Source organism: Podarcis melisellensis, assembly GCF_964234715.1.
Source record: "Podarcis melisellensis genome assembly, chromosome: 3".
Lineage (NCBI taxonomy): Eukaryota > Metazoa > Chordata > Lepidosauria > Squamata > Lacertidae > Podarcis > Podarcis melisellensis.
In genome coordinates, this window is record NC_138530.1 from 71,610,848 (window position 1) to 71,636,081 (window position 25,234).

The 25,234-nt window shown below is 42.4% G+C and overlaps 2 protein-coding genes across 4 annotated transcripts in view; one reads left to right on the forward strand and one right to left on the reverse strand.

The window, feature by feature from the left end:
• The first annotated feature begins 493 nt into the window (after window positions 1–493).
• Window positions 494–20,377, forward strand: SNX3 (sorting nexin 3). The gene is made up of 4 exons (XM_081904681.1): window positions 494–888; window positions 17,325–17,420; window positions 17,781–17,905; window positions 20,096–20,377. Exons 1-4 carry the CDS (start codon window positions 727–729, stop codon window positions 20,199–20,201), a joined length of 489 nt encoding a protein of 162 aa, XP_081760807.1. The 5' UTR covers window positions 494–726; the 3' UTR covers window positions 20,202–20,377.
• Window positions 20,378–20,563: 186 nt separating this feature from the next.
• Window positions 20,564–25,234, reverse strand: part of NR2E1 (nuclear receptor subfamily 2 group E member 1) — a 30,053-nt gene continuing 25,382 nt past the window's right edge. For all 3 annotated transcript variants that reach the window (XM_081904669.1, XM_081904670.1, XM_081904668.1), the window contains one exon: window positions 20,564–24,040. In XM_081904669.1, coding sequence (XP_081760795.1) covers window positions 23,878–24,040 — 163 coding nt within the window. In that variant the 3' untranslated portion in view covers window positions 20,564–23,877. The remainder of the gene's footprint in view (window positions 24,041–25,234) is intronic.

The following is a 25,234-nucleotide window of genomic DNA, read 5'->3' on the forward strand; positions in this document are numbered from 1 at the left end:
ACAACCAGGCTGGCTCCTCTTAAAAGCACAGCTACACCGGTTGGTTGAAGAGTCAGCAATCTCACGCAAACCTTTCCGCTTCCCCTCGCCCCACGAACGACGCTCAAATATGTACACATAGAGACACGGTTCGTTTATTGCCATTTTTCAAAGCGCACTAGGGAAAATAACGCTGAGGATTCTTATGATTCGGAGCCTGCGCCCCTTTATTTCCCCAGCTGTGTGGGGTATTTACCAGGATCACTCCAGCTTTTTTAGCCACGCCCCTTTCGAATCCAGGAAGGCCCCCAAAGAAAATTCTCCAAGCTCCGCTAATTGCGCTTTGCCCCTTCTAGTACGGATCGCCGCGGCATTGCGGGAGTTGTAGTCCCCGCGGCCTCCCCTGCGCATCGCGTCGAAGCGGCCTCCCGCCGATAGGAAGACTACAAGCCCCGTGGTGCTTTGCGCGCGAAGCAGGGCTCGCTCCCTCCGGGTGCGGTCGGCGGCTGGGCCGGAGCGTGTCGCGGGGGCGTCACGTCGGCTGGTCACCCGTGAATAAGAAGGCGAGAGGTGGGGTTGGGGTGGGGCTGCTGCGCCGTGACGCCCGAGCGACCTCCCAGCCCGCCCGCCTGCCTGCCTGCCCTCGTCGGCGCTCCCCCCTCTCCCCTCCCCCGGTGCTTCCTCCGCGGTCCTTTGCCTCCTGGGTCCTCTTGCTTGAGAGCGAGCGGGCGCGCGCGGGTGGGGGAAATGGCTGAGACCATCGCGGACACCAGGCGCCTGATCACGAAGCCGCAGAACCTCAACGACGCCTACGGGCCGCCGAGCAATTTCCTCGAGATCGACGTCTCCAACCCTCAGACGGTGGGGGTGGGCAGAGGCCGCTTCACCACCTACGACGTGAGGGTCAAGGTGAGGGATCCCAGCCAGGAGTGGACGGCGGGGGGGGGGGGTCGGCGGATGGATGGGGAATTATGGGGGGCGGGCCTTGCTGGAGTCTCGGGCTTATCTGCTATGGGGAGCGAGGGTGGAGGTGCCTTGCCTGTGCAACTTCCAAGCAGTAAGGCCTCTTCACTCCTTCAAATACGTGCCTTGCCTGGCTGGCTGGGTGGGTGTAGCTTAGAAGTGCCTGAGCCAAACTGAAGGGCTTATTTTTACCCCCCACCCTCACACCCTCTTTCTTTTCCATTTCCCCCCACCCACCCACAATGGAAGGTCAGGGGCATTTCCTCACTGGAGAGCTCACTGATTCCCTGGCACACCTTCAGAGAAGATGCTGCAGCTCCATATACATAACCAATATGTCGTTAGCACTCTGATCTGGCAAGCTGAGCTGAGGTTGACAGTGACATCCTGTGCAGTTGAGGGTGGGGGAGGGGTGTGTGTGTGTGTGTAGGGAGAGATCTTTTAAGCTGTTCATTTTCTCAGTATCTTCTAGTGTTGATTCCTATATGAATGCCGTTAGCACCATATTCATACAGAATGAAAGGTCTGATGCAGAGCCTGCGCATGCCAAGGTTCTTGAATGCACACGTAGATCCCAATTTGGCTTCCTTCAGATGCTTGTAACTGGAACTGTGTGTGTGTTTCAATGTTCCTTATCTCTGCAGTCCAGAAATGCAGTGTGCTTCAGCCTTGGTGCTGTTCCATACTGGCCCCATGTCTCTCATCACACACCAGAGTTATGCTAAGTAGTCTGTGTAGCTGGCTTCCCATACTCATTGTTTGTGTGGTCTCCATGATATGGCTGTACTTTGGTTAGTCACAATACTCTTATGGGTACCTACTGATATGTGAGAACAAAGAAAACTGCTGTGAGAAGGGCCTCCAGTGACCAGTGATACATCCTTCAAAAGCTTTAAATTGTGATGCTTCCCTACATAATGTCTAGTAACTGGTAGTAGTCACTGCCTCTGAACAATTATGGTAATTCTTTTGGTCCACTTTTCATGTTACTGCATTTGTACTCTGCCTTTAACTGCAAAAGGAAGCCCACAGCAGCCTTATACATTAAGGAAATACATTGTTCTCTGATTCTCACTCTCATGTGATAATAACATTCTCTGCATTCCTATAACTTAAAGGCTAACCAGGGAATTTATTCTCTGGTGGAATACCTCGAATTCATAGTTTTAACTGTGTCTACATGATAACAAAAAGATAATCTCAAGGTTGTGCAGCTGACAGAGTTAAGATAGTGCCATCTCATTCTTTGGGGAAGGCTTTAAGGTCTTCTATAAATGCAGTACAGTGGTATCTCGGGTTACAGACACTTCAGGTTACAGACGCTTCAGGTTACAGACTCCGCTAACTCAGAAATAGTACCTTGGGTTAAGAACCTTGCTTCGGATGAGAACAGAAATCGTGCAGCGGCAGCGGGAGGCCCCATTAGCTGAAGTGGTACCTCAGGTTAAGAACAGTTTCAGGTTAAGAATGGACTTCCAGAACGAATTAAGTTCTTAACCTGAGGTACCACTGTAGTGGATCAGGGCCCACCACTTGTCTCTTGTGGGTTTTAGACAACCTGGCAGGAGAAAACAAGGATTTATCTTTGTTTTCTCTTTCCCTCTCCCACTTTTCAGGTAATGGAACAACTGTCATGCAAGGGTTGAGGAAGTAATAATTTTACGTTACATCTCCTTGAATGTACAGTTCTTGAATTTATTAAGAATGACACTTTGTCTGAAGGTGTTTTCCACTGTCGTTTGTTTATCAATTTGTTCTTCCTTTTATAATAAATGTTGTAAAAGTAGGTTCGATCTGAAACAAGTAACAAATTTCTTGTTGCTTCTATTTACTCTGGACCAGGTTGTGCATTTTTAACAAAGCTGAGGGTGATAATGTAAACTAGAGCCATTGGACAATATGTTTATGGATTGCTGAAAGTAAGTAAGGTCTAGGGTAATAGATGGCCTAATGTTATCTTAACTGATTGTGTACATAAGTGGGACTGGAGAAAGAATGTATGTGTTTAGGTTGTGTAGGTTAGATAACTCAAAGAGAGGGAGCCATAGCACATTGCTTCACATTCCAAAGGTCCTGAATTCAATCCCTTCCATTGCCAGTTGAAAAACTCTTGATGTGGTAGGGCTGGGAAGACCTCTTCCTAAGATCTTGGGAGAGCTGCTGCCGCCAGTTAGTGTAGAGGGTACTAGATCATTGACCAGTACAGTAATTAGGAATAAGGTAGTTTAATGAATTGAGGAAGAACTTTTGCTTGAGGATGTGCCAGTGTGGGAAAATTTTACTGAATACAGTCATGTTTTCCTTTTAATCCATTAGATTGCTTCTTTGGCACTTGGTTGTCTGTGCAGGCCTGCATGTCACTCGTATCCTGTTCCAGCTGAAAGGCTCGATGTTTTTAACTGATCCAGTTGATGAACTATGCAGTGTAGGCTCTTAGATAGCAAGGTATAACCCATGCCTTCAGAAAATGCTTATGTATGAACTGTGGAGGAACTAGTTGGCGGATATTGCCTACTTTGGGTACTAACTGGCACTCACACTAGTGAATTGTGCCTGGCAGTGCCAACCTCAGTGCACCTCTACAATATGCCCTTCTAGTACTACCCCATCACAAGACTTGTTGATGTTGTGTACCAGTTGCTGGAGCTGCCTTGAAAGTATTATCATGAAGAATTTGAATGACCAAATTGTCAGATCAAAATATAAGACTGCACCCCCTTCAGCAGATGGTGATAGCAAAAAGAATTTCTTGCTGTTTATTAATTTATTTTCATTGCCACGCCATGACTACCGTGGGCGTAGCCTGGGGGGCAGCAGCCCCCACATCAAGTAAAACAGTAGAAATACTTAACTAACTGACTAATCACGTTGGTTCTGCCCCCTCCCTAACAAAAGTCCTGTCCCCCCCAACCAAGTCCTGCCCCTCCTAACAAAAATCCTGGCTACATCCATGATGACTACTAAGAACACGCTGGCCCAATAGTGGTTCCTAAAACAGCAAAGTTGTGATGCGTGGGGACCATGAAATGCTTGGAGGACTACAGTTTGCCTTGCAAATGAATTGGTTTCACCTGGACTTAGTTTCAGTGACTTCCTTGCATTTAGCCTGCTTCATTGCATTTAACCAGACTTCATTACGTTTGTATCTTGCCTTTTCTCTTCAAGGTTAAGAGCCTGTTGTGAAGAGGGTTATCCCATTTCATTTTCACAGTCCTATAATGTGGGAGAAATGTGGTATCGCCCAAGGCAAACACTATTTCAGTGTTTCTCAACCACCGCCTTGAGCCATGTTCAGGTGGGCCTTCAGTACCTGAGCCAGCCCAGTACCTCACCTGCCTATCCTGTCTTCTGGTCAGGTCATTCCCTTATGGTTAGACCAGGGCCAACACCAGCAACTCCCTGCATGCTGAGCAAAGGTGGCCGAGAGACAGAAGTTTGGTATGCGGGGGAGGGGGGAGAAGGATCTCCTCCTTCTGAGGGGAAAGGGCCCAGAGGAAGTGTTGAAGGAAATTAGAAACTGAGATAACAAGATGGTTGTTGTTATTATTATTATTACTACTATTGGAAAAACCCACCGGTTCACACACAACACACTAAACACTGGTGAAATGTTCTTAGATGCAGCTTCAAGGAAACTGGAAATTTTCACTTCAGTTTTAGATTACTCCAGACTGGTTAATCTTAACTATAGCTTGCTGAAACAAGTCAGCTTCCTAATCCATGAGTTAAAGGTGGTTTGCTCAAACAGACCATAGGTAAGAGTAACCACAGTTTGAGTCCAGATGATATGGCAAGATGTGTTTCATATAAAACAGAAGTGAAAGCTTTTGAACCTGTGATCATTGCTGGGGGTGGTGTGGTGAACATATATGTGAGGTTTGCCTAGGCCAGGCATGGCCAAACTTGACCCTCCAGATGTTTTGGGACTACAATTCCCATCTTCCCTGGCCACTAGTCCTGTTAGCTAGGGATGGTGGGAGTTGTAGTCCCAACACATCTGGAGGGCCAAGTTTGGCCATGCCGGACTAGGCTCATCTTGGCCTTCATCATCATGAATGTTGTGGACCACAACACCCATCATCCCTCAATGCTGGCCATGCTGACCAAAGCTGATGGGAATTAGAGTTCAATAACATCTGGAGGGCCCCATGTTGAAGAAAACTGCTGTAACTATGGCTTAGCATCACATCTGAAGCAGCCAGTGATTGATGATTCCTAACAAGCTTTGGTTGATGTGCCTGCCTGCTAAATCTACTCTCCCCAGCTCCTGAGCCACCAAACTAATGGGAAATGAGGTTTTTTTTTTTATTGCTTTTATGCTGTTGGTGCTGTTTCTATGGGAAGATCTTTAAGTGTCTCAGAATCCCAAGGCTAAAACTAATTTGTAGACCACACTTGATTTGAGAGCTTGGAAGGTATCAACAACGTGAATTTGCACGTAACTTGAGTACATTGCTTTCACAAAAGACAAGGACAGATGCATTTCTAAGACTAAACTAAAAGTTACTATTGAGCCTTTCTAATGGAAGCTCCTTTTTACTTGGCAAGCCTCAGATTAGATACTTAAAAGCTATTATATATTGCATTTACCACTTAACCTGTATTAACTTTTAATATAAAGCACGTAGATTTAATCTTTCATGTTCACAATTTTTTAGAAATAAATTGCTGCCTTAAACACTCCACCTAAGAAAAGCTTCATTGAATTGGCTTAATGCTCTAACTAAACACACATCCTGTTTGTACCCTTTTTGGCTTTCCATTATTAACGAATCCAGGCGCTGAAGAAATTGAAGGTGAGGAAGGCATAAAAGTCCACTTTAACAGCACTTTAGGATTTCTTCTTATCTGAAATGGATGAGAACTGTAACTGCAGATTAGTAGTGGGTGGGGTGAGCTTTCAGTTAGAGCGGTTCTTTGCACACATCAGTGGCGTTGTTTTGTGGTACTGTGGCAAGTGCATGCTTTCTTATGGAGCTGCACTCCTAAAATAGTGGATTCAAAACACTTGCTTTCATTGGGTTTAGACCAAAGCATTGTGAGACAAAGGGTGAGATGGCACCTTCCTCCCATTCCGTTGTGTGAAGTGGGAAAGGAGAAGGTTTAGAGTGGGGCACCATTCCTGGCACAACGAGAAACTCTTGAATTGTCTCAGTCCTCTCTGAGACTAGAACTTTTCTGTCTCTCAAAGCCATTTAGGCTTTCCCAATATATTCTTGTCTATTCAGAAGTGCACAGGATTGCAGTCTTCCATTCAAATTTGTGAAAAGGATCGAATCCTGAAAAGGATCTGATCTGCACCACTCACATTTATTTGGTCTCTAGCATATATCCGTGTTTCTCTACTGTTGTATTTCCAGCTCTGCTTTGACTTGGAAGATTGCACTGTAGTCAGATAAAAAAATTTGGTTCTACTAAATGCTCCTTTTGAGTGAGTAATATTTTGTTTACAGTGAAAACCGTAGAGGTCAGGTATTCCCCATTGACAGTGACAAGCATGAAATATGAAATGCCACTCTAAACAACAAAGTTGCTCTCAAATCATGAAGCATACAGTTGATTAGTTAAAAACTAGAGTAGGAATTGAGTCACTTGTCTACTTTCACTTCTTCCATCAAGCAAAGGTACCCTAGATTGATGCAACAGAAATATCATTGTAATAGAATATTGCTTCAAGTGGTTTATACCACAAAGATTAAACAGCACTAAGAGTCAGATGTTTTAACAGTGTAGCAGCAGATGGTTCATTCTGTCATCACAAGCCTGGCTGGATTGATTTAGATCAAGGAGAGTTAAATGGCAAGAAAAAAGGCCAAAATATACCATTGATTTAAATCAGAGTTTTCCACTTACTTAGATATTTCCTATGTAAAAGTGCATGCAAACTGGTTACTATAATCTTAAACGTTGATTTTAAACTTTAGAGCCTTTATATAACCTTGAAGACTGCACTGTTTTTCCTATTATTTAGAAAATGATGAATAATTGCTTTTTTCCAAATAACTCATAATCCTGTCACACTGCATTAAAATTGCTTGCATCATGAATACAGAAGAATTAAGCCAATTATCAAGCAAGTTTTAAGGTCACTTAGCTGCTTTGGTGGGTGAAGCTTGTGACTTGCCAGTCCACCAGTATCAATGTCATGTACTTGTATGATGACTGACAAAGTTAGTTTTTTCACAATTCATTCCCTTTAAAGAAAAGTAGTTGTTCATAAGAGGATCATAGAGTTTTAAAGAGTTTAAAGTTCAGGTTAGTTTTAAAATATTGTAGCTTAAACACTAACAATCAAATCAAATAGTTTTATTTTTTTATTTTTGTCAGCATCTTTTGTAGAAGTTGCATTCTGATCAAATGCAACAAATGCTACAAAGGAGAAAAGTATATGTCTGAATTGGGATTAGAAGAAATATACCTTCGTGCTGCTGATGTGTTAATGCCTTGGCATGTCATAGAACTACACAATCTTTCTTAGAGTTGCAAGGTGGGATAAAATGTTCATCTCTGAATCGAACAAAAGTGTCTGATTCCACTGATATAAGATATACTGTCCTAGAACCAGGTATTTTCCTTTCAGGTTACTCTTCCAGTTACTGTGTTCTTCCAAACTGGGTGATATGGGTGCATGTTTCTTTCTCTCAATTGTCCTGAGTCAAATGATCTCTTTAAGAACGGAGTTTCAGGTTAATTAAATTGTCATTGGAATGATGCTCTTGCAAATTCTGCTGATTTGAGGGGCCAAGCTGAACAGTTCTATACCCTCGATATTTCCTTCTGCTTTTTCTTTCCTTCCTTTTCTGCTGTTCAGCAACTTTGAAGAGCCAAGTGAAAGTCTTTCTGGAGAGATGCGGGTGGCAACAATATTAAGCAACACTTACTTGAGCATGTGCTTGCTCTGTCTGAAGTATACTTAGTCATGGGATAGAAGTCCCTGGGGTATTATTTTTATTTCAATTTGTATGCTCCTTTTCCATTTTAACGAGGCCCAGTGTGGCTCACAACACAAATGCAATCAATACATCATGACACTCAAATAGTAAATAATTTCAAAAAGTAATATATTGAATAATTCACTTTGGTGATAGAAAAATAATGTAAAGCTATACTTATGTAAATACTAAGGAGGGAATTTGATGTTTTGCTAAGATTATCGTTCTGTCGGGCAAGTTGAGCTTGTCAGACAGAATGATCCCTCCCCTCTGCACTGCTCTGGGGAGTCGCTTAACTCCACAGCCAGTCGCAGGGTGGGGTGGGGAGTTTGCAAGGAGAGGGGAAAGCCCCATTGTGCAAGCAGAAGTCCTTGCACAGCTGACATGACTCATTAGTTGAATCCTACCCTAAGTGTTTTCAGTGTTTATACTAAAATTCTCTGGCCTTTTAAGAAGGGACTTCCTGAAAACACTTTAGACCTGTTCTTCAACTGATTATACACTTGGAAGAATGTACAATCAGCTGGTAAATTAACTGAAGCAACTTCATAATGATTTTCTAGATATCAAGAAAAATTGTGACTTTTCATGGTTGAGGCCAGACCATTTAGTGTTGCCAGAAATTATTTCTAATCAATTAATGTAAAAAGACCTTGGTTTTCTCTGAGATAAAGAAAGTACGATTCCATACAGCTGCTAAGTACACGGAACCCTATGACTCTCCTATTTGGCAGTGGGGAACCTCTGGTCCACGGGCCACACCCACCTGCCCCACACCTCATGTTAGGTGGCTGAGGCAAAAGGGGGTTTGCAGGCACCACTGATAAGTTATTCGGCAGCCCCTGCAAAGACCTTTGCAAGGTGCTTTGAAGCCCTGACTACCAGCAAATAGTCACCAATTTCTACAGAATCAATTAATGGCTTTTGCTTGGGACCTCCATTCCAGAATCTGTTCTCTAACATGGGTCAATAATTCAATATGAATAAAAGTTTGAAAACGTGGATCTGTTCTAGACAAATGCTTAAATGACCATTAGGCTGTGAAGTCTCCTCGACCTGTGTTAGAGGATAATATAACTGGTGGCTTGTTGGGTGGGCTGACAGCTGCTCCTACATGGGTAAGGCCACTTAGCAGATTAAAAATATTCCGTTGGAGATCAGTGGTCCAGAGTCCATCAGCAGGATGCCACACATCACACACCTTCCTTTTTTCAGAAGGATTGTGAGCTTTCTTGCAAGCAGGTCTGAATGCCACCCCTGCTGTTAAAAACAGTACAAGGCAGATGTGTTATTACAGAGTTGTTGTGATATGACGTGAGGTGAAGGAAGTCTGCACAGAGAAGCAGTTCAGCCCGTGTGTTGACAGCATTAAGTGGAACTGTCCCTGGAGGCTGGAGTCCTCTTCAGAATTGAGCAACTGTAGTGATGGATCTAGCAAAACAGAAGTGCGAAGGGACCATCCCCTTCTTGATGACTCAGCTGTTAGGCAAGCGTGTGCTTGTTGTGAGTCTCGGAAGCTCCTTTTTCCTGTCATTGGTTAGTATACCTTGAGTGGTCTTACATCTCTGGTGGTTTTCTCTCTTCCTCCTCCTCCTTCCCCCAGAATATGGTAGGTGGCTATCCTTTGGCCATGGCTGGAGCTAGCATGCTCAATAGCTAGGCTATTGGAGGGCTTATATTGGGAAGGGGATTTCTTAGGAGTAGCTTTGCAGCTTTTAAGTGCTTCTACATCAGCGGTGGGTTGGTTGAGCTACGGTGCCTGGAGCTGAGGGGTGACGTTTCAACATCTGCAGGGCCACCAAAGCTTTTGAGAATTTCTGCATATGCAGGTATCATTACATGTGTCTAGCAGGTCACAGACAGTTTTGCAGACAAAAAAGTTTGCATCTCTACTGACACTGAAGTCAACACAGAAGAGGTGTTAATATTCTCTTCTGATTGGTTTTTATTGGATAAGCGTCAATTACTGACACTCAAGGTTGTGGACAAGATGCTTGTTCTGATTCTCTTGCAACTTTCATGCAGCTTACCCCAGGAGAGACGTCGGGGGAGGAATGTAATAATTGTTGTTTTCCCAGACTGCTTAGCCATGTTTGGTACCATTGGTCCTGGTAGCCCCCTGATCCAACTGGGGTTCTGAGTAGGGAACATTGCTTTGCAGTAGTTCCGCTCATACTTCACCCGCAGATCCCTGGGAGCCTTCATGCAACATTCTGTAAAAGTTCCATTCAGTCTCTCATTCCTTAACTTTCATATTACACTTCTGGTGAAGGATTTCTGAAATGTGTATTTTCAGTGGATTATCATTGGTATCTTAATGATGCCCAGCTGTTACTCCTTTCCATCTTAATCAAGTATGATGGTAGTCCTTGAATGACCGACCACCTGAGGCCTATGATGGGTTGGATGGAGGAGAAATAAGCAGAAACAATCCATGTATGAAGGAGTTTCTTTTAATGGACAAAAGTGGTTGAACTGTCTGTTTGAGAAGAGATTTCACTCCTAAACTGTTGACCTGCATTTTAAAGGGAATGCAGTTTGTGCCTCCTGGATTCTCAGAGGCTATTGCTTGAGAATTTTATTTGCTGCCTCTGTTGTGCCAGCTGCCATGGTGACCTTTTTACTAGAGCAGTCATTTCCAAACTTTTCCCCAAGGGCCACTTGAAAAATTGCAGAGGGTCCTGGAGGACCGCTTAATGCTTTTTCAGCCTATTGTAGCAACCATACTCTACTGTGCTAGATGCTGCATGGTTTTTCATTGTATTTTTACAGATGCACCACAGACAACTTGAATGAAACTCACAGACTACTGATGGTCTATAGACCACAGTTTGGGAGCCCCTGGATGCAGTAAGGAAATTTCAGTTGATATAGAATGAGGTAGCCCAGTAGGTTGTTGGTTTCCGGGAGTATACAAAATTTAATATTTGCAAGAATTCAGCTAGCTATCTGTTAGAGCAGATAGCTTCTCAAAAGCTTTAAAGAACCCACATTAGATACACCTTCAGATATCTTCATCTGATTGCTGACTTCCAGTAAGGAATCTCTTTGCAGATGCAACTTACATAAGAGGCTGGATTGCCCTTGACAGCTGGCAGAACATTCTGTTGGTGCCCCGCACTTCATTGAGTTGATCTATCCCTAGTTATCTACTAGGATTTGAGAGTCAGGCCACTTACACTGTGAGTGCTTAAGACTTTTAGCCTCCTAAATGTGCCACTGCTGTTTGATTTCTGGTATTGTTCCTGCTGCAGATTTCTCCCGTAGCCTGAATTTTGAAATACGGTATTAGCTGCCATTTACCATTGTTTATCTGCTCTTTGCTTTATGGTGACATTGTGCTGATGGTTGCCATTGTTGGATTTTAAATTGCTTTGATGTACTCCATGCTGGGATCACTTAAGATGAAGGACAGGTAAGAAATAATTCAAATTAAGAAACGTGGGAGAGGGTAGACACAGGGAGGAGAGAAATCTCTTTTCTGTAGACGATTGCAAAGGCATAAATTCAACCTTCCTGTACTTGATGAAACCTTTGAAGCTCTGCTTACACTTGTTTCTTGTAATTTTGCACCATTCTGAACAATCGTGACCTTGACCAACGTGATACTGAATGTCTGTCACATTAGGCCCTTGGTTATAGCAGGCTTTTAGCCTGCAAGGCTACTATACTCGCCAAAAATATGCTGTAGTCCTTGTTAACAATATGTGTGGCCCTCTGGGATTCTGATATGTACAGTGTTCTAAACTGTGGTTAATGTCAAGAATTTAAAATCCCTCTGTGTGAGCCTTATTTCTCTTTTAATGACTAAGGCTTATTATCACTGTGGCAAATGTCCAAATAACTTCCCAATCCAAAATATTGGCTTGATGGGCGACATGAACACCCTCCAAAGGCTGCCTCCACATAAATAAAACATGTACAAATTTGTTGAATAGGTGACAGAATGGGTACCCAGTGGTAAAAGTTTATGGAAGCTCTGCAAGTTAGCCTCTAGTACGGCTGTTATGGATTTGCCCTGAAGTACTCCTGTGGGCAGTTTGAACTTCCTTTTTGTAATGCCTCTAGCAGCCTTTCTCAACCTTGGGTCCCCAGATGTTGTTGAACTACAACTCCCATCACCCCTAGCTAGCAAGGCCAGAGCTCAGGGATGATTGGAGTTGTAGTCCAACAACATCTGAGGACCCAAGGTTGAGAAACATTGCTTAGAGTTTAAGACCTGGAAACGCTAATTCTGAGAATTCTACCAATTCTCTTACAAACGTCTCTTCTATCCCCGTAATCATGGGTTTGGCAACACACATTTGGCAAAGTGATTCAAGGTTATTTTTCTATCATAAGTATCTGGTAGCGTTGCTGATCAGTCAGTGGAAATATCACACAATCGTGATGAATACCCTTTCGCTTCTAATAATTCAGAATGGCATCTTGTATCAAAGCCCAATCTATGAGTACTTGATCTTTCTAGTGCTGTGTTTGTATAGGCTACAATCAGTTAGCACTTATTCTAGTTATCTTTTAGGAAAAGGGCCTTTTTTAGAACCTCCCTTCGGTTTCATATCTCAGAACCTATTAAAGGGCTTCTTGTTGCTGTACATCATTTTGACTTTCCCACTTGCATCATCTTATGGCATGTTATGCAAGATGGAAAAAACTCAGGTTTGGGAGGAACTGATTAATATACCTTCCATTTTTAAAATGGAACTACCATTGATGGTGTGTTAAGGGTTGTTGACTCATGAAGAGAGTAGCATAAGAGAACTCTCGACTCATCTAGATAATTTCACTCCGTCCTCCAGTGCTTGCCATGCACTTAAAAGGAAGGTCAGTTTTGAATCTGGTTTTATATATTGTAACATCTTTGCATAGTATTTGAAAAAGGAATCTTGCCACTTCAACATGTTGGGAAGTGATGATGCTGGTCAGTGGTGGTGGTGGTATGTTTCCAACATGCATAACAGATACAAGTAAAGGTGTATAAATGAAGATCAGGGTGGGGGGGCGGACTGGCTTTTCCAGATGGAAATTCTCCTTGGGGGGTGAGTATGTGATGGCCCACATAAAAGCACATTTTTAAATTTATTTGTTGAAAGATATCGCCCCACCTGTTAGTCAAGACGGATGAGTGGCTTACAAAAATGCTTTGGCTCCCTCTTAAATGTAAACCTTTTTAACAACAATCACATCTCTTTAGCAGACTTAAGAAAGGTTCACCAGGTATCCAAATAATGTTAACCAGAGAGAATCTGCCAGCAGGAGGCAGTAGAAGAGCATTGTAACTTCTCCTAAACTCCTTCATAAAGTGTAGGTGGCACATGCAAGAGAGTCTCAGATATGCTTGTTTTACACCATACACTTCTGCCTGATAGCTAACTATAGAAAGTTTACTGGAGCACCTGGTTGCTTTTAGAAACACCCACACCTCCCTGTTGGCAACTGAGTTGTAGGAAGGCTAGCTACTATGAAGGTGGCATCAAAATTGGTGTAAGTTACACGATGGCTTTGTCCAGAGACTCTTCAGGGAGTCTTTTCTTGCAGGTGTGTTATAGATTTACAGTGGTACCTTGGGTTACATACGCTTCAGGTTACAGACTCCGCTAACCCAGAAATAGTACCTCGGGTTAAGAACTTTGCTTCAGGATGAGAACAGAAATCCTGCTCTGGTGGCACGGCGGCAGCAGGAGGCCCCATTAGCTAAAGTGGTGCTTCAGGTTAAGAACAGTTTCAGGTTAAGAACGGACCTCCGGAACGAATTAAGTACTTAACCCGAGGTACCACTGTTATGGGTTTACCTTGAGGCTGTTTAGGACATGGAACCTTCTAGTCTATTTTCCAGTGTGCAAGTGCAAATCTCCTGCAAAGATTGTTGGTAAAAATGTGAGGAAGGTTGGTGTTTAATCCCAGTGTTTCAGAAAGCAGCTGATGAGGTGGTTACAAATGAATTTGCCATTGATGTGAATCCTGAACCAGATACTTAACACATGGCTACAACGCTGCATTGACTCTTAAGTGCCAGTATGTCAAGTGAGCCAGTGTAGCGGTTAGTTCTGGGCTAGAGCTAGAGACACCCAGGATCTAATCCCTACTCAGCCATGGAGCTGGTTATGAAGGGAAAGCAGGGCATCACGGGGAACCTATGGCTCTTTAGGAGATGACAATTTCCAATTCCCACCAGCCCCAGCAAGCATCACCAGTGGCAAAGGAGGATGGAAAATGTGGTTAAACAGCACCTGAAAGGCCACAGGTTCCCCATCCCTCAATGCTAAATCACCTTGAGCTCTCTGGAAGAAGGGTGGGATGTAAACTTTGTAACTAAATGTCAATATAAATAGGTGTTTGTTTAATTAAAAAACCCCTGAGTTGCAACAAAATAGGTTTGGGAGGTCAGCGCCCAAACTGCACCATTGATCCTACATTATAGTGTTGTAAAAGCATACAGTTCATCAGACTGGGACCTTTGTGTTCCCTTTCATTACTTGAGATGGATCCAAGTGTAATCCAGCCTTGCTGACACACATAAAGTTACACCTTCTCTGTCCTTGAGGCTCTAATGTAGTTTTAGCAGTTGGTCTGCTGGAATGAATTGCTGCTACCTCAGAGCAAATTATCAACTTCAAGGTTGGAGCAGTGCAGCCCTTATCACTTATACATATCTCATTGGAATAGATCAGTAGTCTTCAGACCTGGGACCCGCCTTTAACCCAAACATGTATTGAAGCCATTTCTTAATTCTCACCACCACCAACATATTTGTATGAAGTTAGCACTGTTGTTGGTCCCAACCCACCAGTTGAATATCAGTGATGTAGAATATCTCATTTGCCATCTTGCAGATATCCTGCAAGAATCATGAATAGCTTTTTTAGCTGCTCAGTTCTATATTTCAAGTAATTTCTCCCTCTCACATACTCAATACAGAGGTACCTCGGGTTACAGACGCTTCAGGTTACAGACTCCGCTAACCCAGAAATAGTACCTCAGGTTTAGAACTTTGCTTTAGGATGAGAACAGAAATCGTGCTGCGGTGGCAGTGGGAGGCCCCATTAGTTAAATTGGCACCTCAGGTTAAGAACAGACCTCCAGAACGAATTAAGTTCTTAATCCGAGGTACCACTGTACTCGGTTTTAAGGTAATTGCAAAAAAAAGCAAAGAAAAAAAGAAAAAATCACAGTGGTTAGGATGAATCCGAGATAAATTCACTGCTGCAGACTATGTACTAGAAGCATGTAACTGAAGTGTTAACCAGTGTGGCAGAAAGTCTCACGCTCCTTTGCAGTTCTCTAAGCAGCTGTCTTGAGATAGCTTATATCTTAACAGGAAACGACTTGGCAAGAGTGAAACAGCTAAATGTGTTGGGAGTCTAAATCATGATTGTGTCAGAAGTTCAAAGGAGGAAAAATGGAGGGGTACCTATATTGGGCCAGCTCATTTTACCTAACACTGTACTTCTAAGCCTTATATATTGCTTGGAGATTAACTTTTATAGGCTCCCGTACCAAGAAATAAGAATTTCCGAGGCACTCCTTTCACTGCTTTATCTTAACTTACTGAATAAAAGAGCAGTTAACAAGAAGGATTAAGTAACTTGAGCAAATGGAATGTTAAAGGTGAAAATCTCACCTGCAGAAAACACTAAAACTCTACAGGCCTTACACACTTACAATGACTTAATTTGGAACTCTGCTAAGAAGCCAAAAGGTGAAATCAGAGAGCAATAATCCACTGTTTTTATTCTGGGAATCTTTACTCCTGAGCTCTGGGGAAACTGTATAGTGGTGTTCCCTGCCTGGGACAAAAATGCCTTTACAAAAGCCAGCGTCTTTCAATGCAAGCATGACTTTTTAGCATAAAGGAACTCGTTAAGAGAAAAAATATGCCTTAAGACATAATACAATGAACAGTGTTGTGCTTACCTGGGAAAATGCAAGTGCCTTCCTAATTCTGCTTGGGTTGGGTTTCACACCATGTACATACAGATGTTGCTGTACATGATGGAGCACAGTGGGAGGATTTCAGCGTCACACTAAGGTGATCGTTTAGTTAGGGCAAGCATTTTGGATTGCCGTACTGAGCAATCTCCCTTCTCCCCCCCCCTCACTCTTCTAATGGTTTTCCTGACCTCCTGAGCCAGTTTTGGGGTGGGGGTGGGGGGAAGAAAAGGTTTAATACCAAGAGCTCACGGGTTGTATTCAACATAGTGCTAAGGCAGGCATTCTCCTTGCATAATGGGATGTTCTCTCCTCTCATCTTCCCCCTGCATCCTCCCAAATCTGTTCTGGGTTCCCCCCCCCCCCACAGCAGATTTGGGGATGGTGTGGGGGGCAGGAAGAGGAAGTCCTGTTGACTAGTGGTCATCCTTGCAAACGTGTGCAACTATGCCATGCCCCATACAACAGGGACTCTTAATGAATTTCAGCTAATCTACCACTGAACCAGATTCAAGGTTGTATTGTGGACGTGTTTGGACTAGTTCTGTTTAGATTTCTTTTTAATTTTTAGGGTACAACTTTTGTTAAATAATGCCCAAATGGCTTGGGGCCCAGTTTACTTCAGGAACACCTCTCTTCTCACATCTAGTCCATGAAATGAGATCTGCTGGGGGCGGAGAGCCCAGCCTAAAGGGAAAATGAGGGATAAGTTGTCCACCTGAAGGTTTTCTTAACAATATCTCCCTGGCTGGAGGGTAGGCTGGTGCCAACATCATACATGCTTTGGTGCTGCCTGAAGACCTGTTTTCTCAGGCTGGCTTTTAAAAACAGTAACACATGCCTGTGTACTGCGAAGCTTTTGCTATTGTGTTATGTATGCATTTGTTGTAACTTGTCCTAGGGCTTTCCAACCAAGTACAGGATGTAAGTTTTAAATAATAATAATAAAGTGTAGGAAAAGCCAGATTGACAGTGTTGCTCTGTACATTAAAGAGGACATCAGTCTAGAATCCAACAAGCTATAAATTCTGGATTCGGGCCCAGTTTGGAGCAAGCTTCCTTCGTCATGCTGGATGACCTAACCAAGAAGTGGACAGAGGGAATGATGGCTGCTTCAAGAGTGAAGTCTACAGGCTCCCTGAAATGAAATGAAATGTTGTGGAGAAAAGTGTTCAGAAAATGTTCTAGAGTGAGGCTGTGATTAGTTGCTAGTTTGAACTTTTTTATGATTAGGATAGGCAGTGCTGCAATGCCAGCATCAGCCTGGAGATAAGTACTTATCATCCAGAAGGGGTAGGACAGATGCTTACCTTTTGTGGACAACAATTAGAGCTAAAATAGTAAAATCTCTATACTTAGCCCTCACAGCAATGTTAAGTTTGGCACTTGGGCTTGTAGTGTATGAGCAATATATCCTGAACGCAGTGTTGGGAAGGAAGACAGTCTCAGCATAATCCAGCCTGTGTACTCTATTGTTGATGAATAGTGATGGGACATTTCCCCCCCTTTCCTTTTCTTTAGACAAACCTTCCTATTTTCAAATTGAAGGAGTCTTGTGTCAGGCGAAGATACAGTGATTTTGAATGGCTTCGAAGTGAACTAGAAAGAGAGAGTAAGGTAAGGCAAAACATTTTCTTGGATACAAAGGTGTTGTGGCACTGAAAAAGGTTACACTGGGCTGTTAAGTAATGTGGTGTCAGTGATGGTGGTAAGGATTGCCAACTTAGTTCTGGAATTTACTGTGACCCAAGCACAGGCCATTCTGAATCCTTGCAGCTGTGTTTAAGCTTGGCACTTCTGTGCATCCCATATTAAATCAGCCATCCATCTTGAGTGCCATGTCTAAGGGAAGGGTACAGCCCATGTGCCCCTAAAACAAATTTTCTAGGCACTGTATTAAAAGCTAGATGCTTTCTACATAAAATAAGCAGTCTGTTTTTCAGTGTGTTAGTAATTTAGATCACAACTGTCTTTCAGGTTGTAGTGCCTCCCTTGCCTGGAAAAGCTTTTTTCCGCCAATTGCCTTTTAGAGGAGACGATGGGATATTTGATGACTCTTTTATAGAGGAAAGGAAGCAAGGGCTCGAACAATTCATAAACAAGTAAGTGCACTATTCTATTTCTTGAGTTGTGTAGAAATGTCAGTTGTGTAAAGGCAACCACATTATACATGCTTACATCTGTCACTGGCTCCGGTGGGTTTAGCAGTGCAGTTGCTCTCATACCACGCAAAGCTCAGTTCACCTTTTTAAACGCTCCTGAACTACTTTCAGGGTTGAACTAGCATCTAAGCGCGATCAGCATCCAAGCTGAACAGTGTACAAATGCTTTAACATTTGCTGCAATGATTGAAGTATTTGTCGTGACCTGGGTTTTGTTTCAGTTTTGCTTAATTTATGCAAATTGCTAAAATTACAGCATGTAAAGATAGAATCATACAAATAAGGCTGGGGGGAGGTGGGGAGGGGCTGCGATTCATCAGCTGGAACAGTTAGGTTACAATCTGACTACGCAGCCTGAGAAGCTGATGCTCGTAATGTGGCAAAATGGTTTTTACACATAGCCTTGGCTAGGGTGGCCGTCTCTTCAGATTTGCTTACTGGAACAGTTAAGCCTTGGCTTCTGTATTAGGTCAGAGGGGGCAGTGACTGGAGTTGCATGGTAGTTTTGCCTCCTTGGCAGTTGCCTATAGGCTTTCCAATCCTGAAGTTGGAGGGGGATATAACAGGTAGTTGGGAATGCATTTTTCATGTGTTTCTCCATCCTGTTTTCTGAAACCTGCTTATTTTAAGGCCTCTGGATATAAAGTGTAAACTATTTTATTTTGCTGGAAGAAGGCTGGGCCTACTACTTCCTAGTTCTCCTTTAATTTATTAGAGGGAGGATTACCAGGATTGGTTCCATAGTTCCCCATCCCATTTTGCTTCTTGGAACCAATATTGGTCATCCTCCCTCTAATAAATCAAAGGAGAAGATGAACATTATCAAATCAAAAACACAGTTCTGAAAGTCCAGCTCATTTGGTAATAACTTATTTGGACATGATGGTCACCTTTAATTGTTCATGGACTTTATTTGCATATAAATTAGGAATATGAGAATGCTTCTCATTGTCATTTTAGTATTTGTCCCAATAGCTTCATAATTGCAGTTCAATGGCATGAAATTTGTGCTTATGACATCTGATTAGACCGTGGCTTCAGCCACACGGCTGTTGATTCTGTTTTCCTGACGTTGCCCTGTTAATTTCCACATTATATTTGAGCTTTCACAGAATGTCAAAGCCACTTCCAGAAATACAGTGAAATATTGCTGAGGTTTTCATGTTATTTGCAAACAGATTGCTTCGGGGGGGGGGGGGAACTTGTTTGCAAATGACACAGGAATTGGCACTAAACTTGACATACCTTTTTGGATGTGGCTTTTATCTTGTGGAAAGCTTCAATATAACATGGAAATTAGGAGGAGAACGTAGGGAAAATGTAATAAACTGCTGTGGGAATGTGGCCTGTCTCTAGTGAAGTGAATTTAAGTAGCAGGACTTGGGAAGGGTTGTCTGACTTGACAGTGCAGAGTCTGAAGACAATTAACAGTGCTAGGCAAGATGGGCCAGTGATCTTTTATAGCTGGCTTCTATCATCCATGAGCTCTCAACATCTCAGATGGCATCCAGTGGCTGCAGGAGGGGAGTGGCAGCTTTTGTAAGCAATCTTTCCCTCTCCGAAGACAGGTGGACCTACTGAATGCTGCAGGCTGAGTTGCACGCAGCTGAGTGGGAAGTGGAGGAGATGTGAAAGAAAAAGATTAGCTGTGCAGTTGAATACAGCCCCAGATTTTTGGATACCTTCTAAGACTGTCTTTAACTTGGCAGCTGTTTCTTGGGAAAGTAGGTTTGCTGCTGAGTCTTTGCATATAGGATGTGCTCAAAATTTCAAATGGCTAATAATGTCATTTGCTCTATTCTCCTTGAGGGTGGGGGAGGGTACATTAGAGTCCTACCACAGACCTGCCCCCCTTAACCTTTGTCAGGAATGTTGACTTGTTTACAGTATGATCTCTCTGAAAGCAGTCATGCTGATAGGATGCTAATTCTGGTAACTGGTGGATGGGTGGTAGCCCATTAGCCGTTGGTGGAGTTGTTTAAATGCCACTTAAGACAGGGGAGAGTTTGATTTTTGTTGTTGTGGGGTATTTAAAAGCAAGTCTAAATTGGAAATCTTCCTGAAAGTTTGGGGTGGGAGAATGATTTTAAAACTGGAAGTCTAATTTTTTTTCTTCTTCTCAAATTCTAGAGTTGCAGGCCACCCCTTGGCGCAGAACGAACGCTGTCTTCATATGTTCTTGCAGGATGAAGTAATAGACAAAACCTACACGCCCTCCAAAATAAGACATGCTTGAATGCTGCACAACACTTTAACTGGCATAAATGTTAGTGGTGACATACTTCGTCTAAGATATGTAGTTTAAGGTTTTTAGCATGCTGCAAACAAACTGGCACCAGAAGCCTTCGATATACTAACAGCACTGCGTGTTCTTTGCATTGATCTTTATGGCATTAAAGAACTCTAGGTAAACCTGCTGTCAGACTGTTGATTAAATGGCTTTTAAAAATCTCAGTATTTTGAAACTCTTTCCTTCTTCCTTTTGCAATGACCCTTGTGGTGGTTACTGACTCAGCCTTACTCGAACTTGCACTGTTTATGGTGTCGCACGTTCACTTTTCTTTGATTTTAAACACTAGAATATTTCTGTACAACAACTAGTATTCAACCTGCAATTTGGTGACTAACATGGTGCATTGTATTCAATACCCCCTTGTATAAAATAAGCACTTCTGTAGTTGTATCTTTAAGCTTGCGAGGGGCGGGGTGGGGGTGGGGCAGCCTTTGTACTGAGAAGCAATGAGGGAGCATTTCTTTATATTGTGTAAAAAGAAAACAGATTTGTATACTAAGAACATTTGTCTAAAAGTTGTTTTGAAATAAAAAGTAAAAATGCACCTAGCATGTCCTTCCTGCTATGATGGGAAAAATAGTCCTTCTCTCTATACCTTGGGCTGGCTTATCTCCCTGGATAAATGTCCCACTGCACTGTGTTTTATACTGGCTGTACCTTCCACTTAAGTAAATGGTTCTGAATTACTTGACTTCATTCAGCTTGAAATACTAAAACTCCCATTGTAAGTTACAGTCCTATGTGTTATTGCTTTGGGGCAGGTCCTACATAAATCTTTGGGACTCCCGAGTTAACAGGGATAGGATTGTTGGTTTCCTTCATATGGTCGTGCAGTTACAGTTTATGGAGTACTGAATCAAAATTATAGTGCTCCTTTCTCTTACTCTGGGTAACAATACTCAGTGTAAGCTAGAATCATCATGCTATAGCTCTGAAGTCTATGAGTTTTCTGCATCTGAACGATTAATTGCATCCATTAGTATGTCAATGATTTCCTTGAACTTAACATAACTAACCCTTTGCAACACTCCCAAGTCCTAGGATCTAACCGCATAAGGAGCCAATCTGTAGGTTCTGTCAACATGGTGAACCAAATTTTAATAGCTCAGATGTGTGTGTTTTAACAACTATCAAGTGTGCCATGGTGGAAGGCAACCCATGTAGGGTTGGAATCAGGAGTAACTCTTCACATTTTTTTTTTTTAAGCATTAATACCTGGCCATTCCTTTAATTCTGATGAAAAAGCAGCAGCAGAGCTTCACTCCAGAACATGTGCCATTCCAGATGAGGACCAACTCTGGTTTACTGCTAAAACTTTCCCCATTCCTTGAGGGCATTTGCCCCCAAAGGTTCTGACAATAGGACAGCTCAAGAGGAGCATAAAGTCAATGCAGGGCCCCACAAGGGGTTTTTCTCTAAAGCTGACAGAATAAGTACACTTTTTAAAAAAGCATGACTTACCATGAATAGCTTTGCCTTCCAGGTTCATTAAACTATGTATATAATACTGTCTTGCATGCCAATTTATTTCAGCAGTATGAGCTAAGATGGTTTTTCTAGATAGTTTTAAATCTTCTCTTGTACATACTCCTCTGCAGCTCTAGCTGAGACCCAACTAACTTTCATCACAGTTACGTATTTACTATTTTCTATGTGAGATGCTCAAGTAATGCTTATTGGTGGGTAGCTATAGAAATTAGTGGAGCAGAAGAACTACTTCTGAAGGAACTATTCCAGTGGTGTTAGAATGGTGCTGTAGGCATCTTTTTGAAATATACTTGAGAAACTTAGACAGTAGCTGTTTGTTCACCTTCTAAGGCGACATTTGTGTCCAGGCACACTTAGCATGGAGGGGCAGTATTAAGCACCGAGGTGCTGCTGTGAGCCTCCTGTACTATCTACAACCTTGTGTGATAAGGTCCTAAATTGTACTGGGAGCCTACCCTTCTGTAGCAGGCTGCGCACAGTTGCCATGAGCATGTGGGATGGAGCTGTGTGACTGGGGGATAGGACTAAAGGCAGAGCTCCTTGGGACTTGTGTTGCCCCTTCGTGCAAGCAATTGCTCAGTAGGGCTACTGCAACTGCAGGTAACCTTTGGCCCTCTATATGTTGCTGAACTGCAACTCCCATCATCCCTGGCAGTTGCTAATGGGGACTGATGGGATCTGTGGTTCAGCAACATCAGAGAGCCAAAGTACTCCACACCTGTTCACTTTTAAATAAAACATAGCAGTATACTCACCCCATTATATTTTTTTACCTGTTTCTTGGAAATTGCACCATCAGTGGGGAGTAATGTTTAATCAAAAGCTGTACCATTTTAAACTTAATATATTTTTTATTCTTTGTAAATACAATGAGTACAACCTTAACTTCACAAATCAGTTAATCCATTTTTGTACAAGAGAAGTTTTACTCATTCTATGATACTTCAAGTGCTGGTTCTCCTTTCTCAGTGCTAGTTCCTAAAACAAATAAAAACTTGAAAAGTACAGCAGTTATCTTTTAATTCCCCCCTACATTTCCATAAGTGTATTCTCATCAAATTAAGCAGCTCATAATATGTGTGTTGTGTGAGGAGTGGTGAGAGAGAGAGAGGCTTTTATTAGAACCTGGACTTTTCTAAAAAGCCGCTAGAGTATTAGGTTTGTATTGATCAACCATCCTTTTCTTTCATTGTAAGATGGTTCAAAACTGTTTTTATTATAAGTCAGGTACCTTTTTTGCACATCTCATTGACAAAGAGTTTGACCACCGTTGCCTTTGGTTTCAGCACTATGCCAGTGGGACAGCTATTAGTTCGCTGTATCAATCCTCTCCTTTTTCTTTTATTTGGTTTTGCTGTTTAGTCTTCGCTTAACATGCATTTTTTAAAAAGAAAAGAAAAACAACTTTTTATTTAAAGCTCTTTTGTCTGAGATGGTAATCTGAACTGATATGTTGGCCAGACGTAGGCGTGAAGTCCACCCCTTCGTGTGTTTTTTTTTAACAAGGAGGCATAGCCTATTGAATTCAAAAGGTATTTGCTGGCGTACTTCTTAAAAATCCATGATGAAGGCCACTTTTATTATTACGTTACAGATGAAGCAAATGTTTCTATAACCTGGTATTCAGTGTTGCCTCTCATATAAAAAGCATTCACTTAAACAAGCTACTTTAAAAAAAAAAAACCATTTTTGAAGGCCACCTCATGACACATGACGACAGAACAATGTTTGGTTACCCCATTTTTCAAAGTATGAAGAAACAACAACCCTAAAGGACCTTCTTCTTTACCTTGTCACATCTGCCAACTAAATGGCAGACTAGCACAGCCTTTGTTAACTATGAATGACAACTGAATTGGCTCCACCGGGAGAAGCAGCAGCCAAGTTCATTCTACAGCAGGTTTTTCCGCGGAGCACAGTATTTCCCCACCCACATCCCCAAGGACTCAAAGTTGCTCTGTTCAAGGCTGCAAAACCATATCTATTGGGTGTATTTTGTCACTAGGTTAAAACCTTTCCAGGCTCCAGCTTCTTGTAGAGTTTGTTAGCTGAGGCTTGCTCTCCATTGATCAAGAAGTTCTTCAGAAATGGTGACCCTGATCATTCTCATTTGCTCCCCCCCCAGGTCAGTCTAGATGTCACTGGATTTGTACATATCTGAAAGCAGTCTTGTGATTGGCACATTCCCAATGGTTTTTTTGAAAAATACTTCTTCTATTGTGGAGGGACTAATCGAACGTAAAGCTGGCAAAAGCAATAAGAGTTTCCCGAAGCGACAGGGCTGTGTGGGGTACCTGGAAGGCAAGCATGAGAGTTAATGCTATGGATATAAATAACACTCATAATATTTTTCATGTTGTTGATTGCCTTCGTGAAAGCCAACAATCAAAATGCCAACAAAATAGTATACTTTAAGAAATCTGAATGTGGTAAAGTGCAAAGGTGGACAGACTTCAGGCTTGTAGAATCTACTTTTTTTTTTTTTTTTACTAGAAATCAATCAGACTAATGTACACAATAGTAACTCATGGGATAGATAGATACACATTAGAATTACACTTATGGGCACCTCTGAACACACGATCAGCCAAGAAATTTGCAGTACCAGAACTGCTCCCCAGTCTTTTCTGCCCACAGTGCCATTCCAGTATTCTGTCCCCCTTCTTTGTTTCAGCAGCCTAATGAGAGGAGGGCTTTTTGCTGTTGATATCAGAAAATCGGGAATTGGAAGCCCTTGCAAACCTACTACAAATTCCAGAGATCTTCCTGTAGATTTCAATTTATCTTCTGCCCACTGCTAGTATAGTGGATGGAGTGAATGCTGGACTGGCTCAGATCTCTGCGCAGCCATGAGGTCCTCCCATTTGAAATCAGTGGGATTGGTTACTTGCAGAACTGTAGCTTGATTCTACACTTTGATGATGTAACATGCTTCCCCCCCCCCCACAAAAAATCAGTCAAAATTCTAAAAATATAAATTTTCACCCATGAAAGCATTCCAAAACTCAACAAGATTGAAATTCCAGGCTAAAGCCAGCTCTCATTTACACAACAGATTAAAAGCCACTTCACAGAAGCAAAGTGTCTTAAAAATGCTAATACAGTTGTACCTTGCAAGTCGAACAGAATCCGTTCCGGAAGTCCGTTCGACTTCTAAAACATTCAGAAACCAAAGCATGGCTTCGGATTGGCTGCAGGAAGCTCTTGCAGCCAATCAGAAGCTGCGGAAGCCCCATTGGAAATTCGGCTTCCAAAAATAGTTCACAGACAGTCACTTCCGGGTTTGTGGCATTCGGGAGCCAAAACGTTTGACTTGCAAGGCGTTTGGGATCCAAGGTATGACTGTAATCTGATTGTGAAGAGAGAGAAGCTTTCTGTGCTGTTGTTTTAAATTCATTTTGTTTCTCATCAGGTATTAAACATTACGCCCTTTATTTCTCTTCCCCCTTTCAACTGAATTATTTGCCTGGGATGAATAAACTTACTGC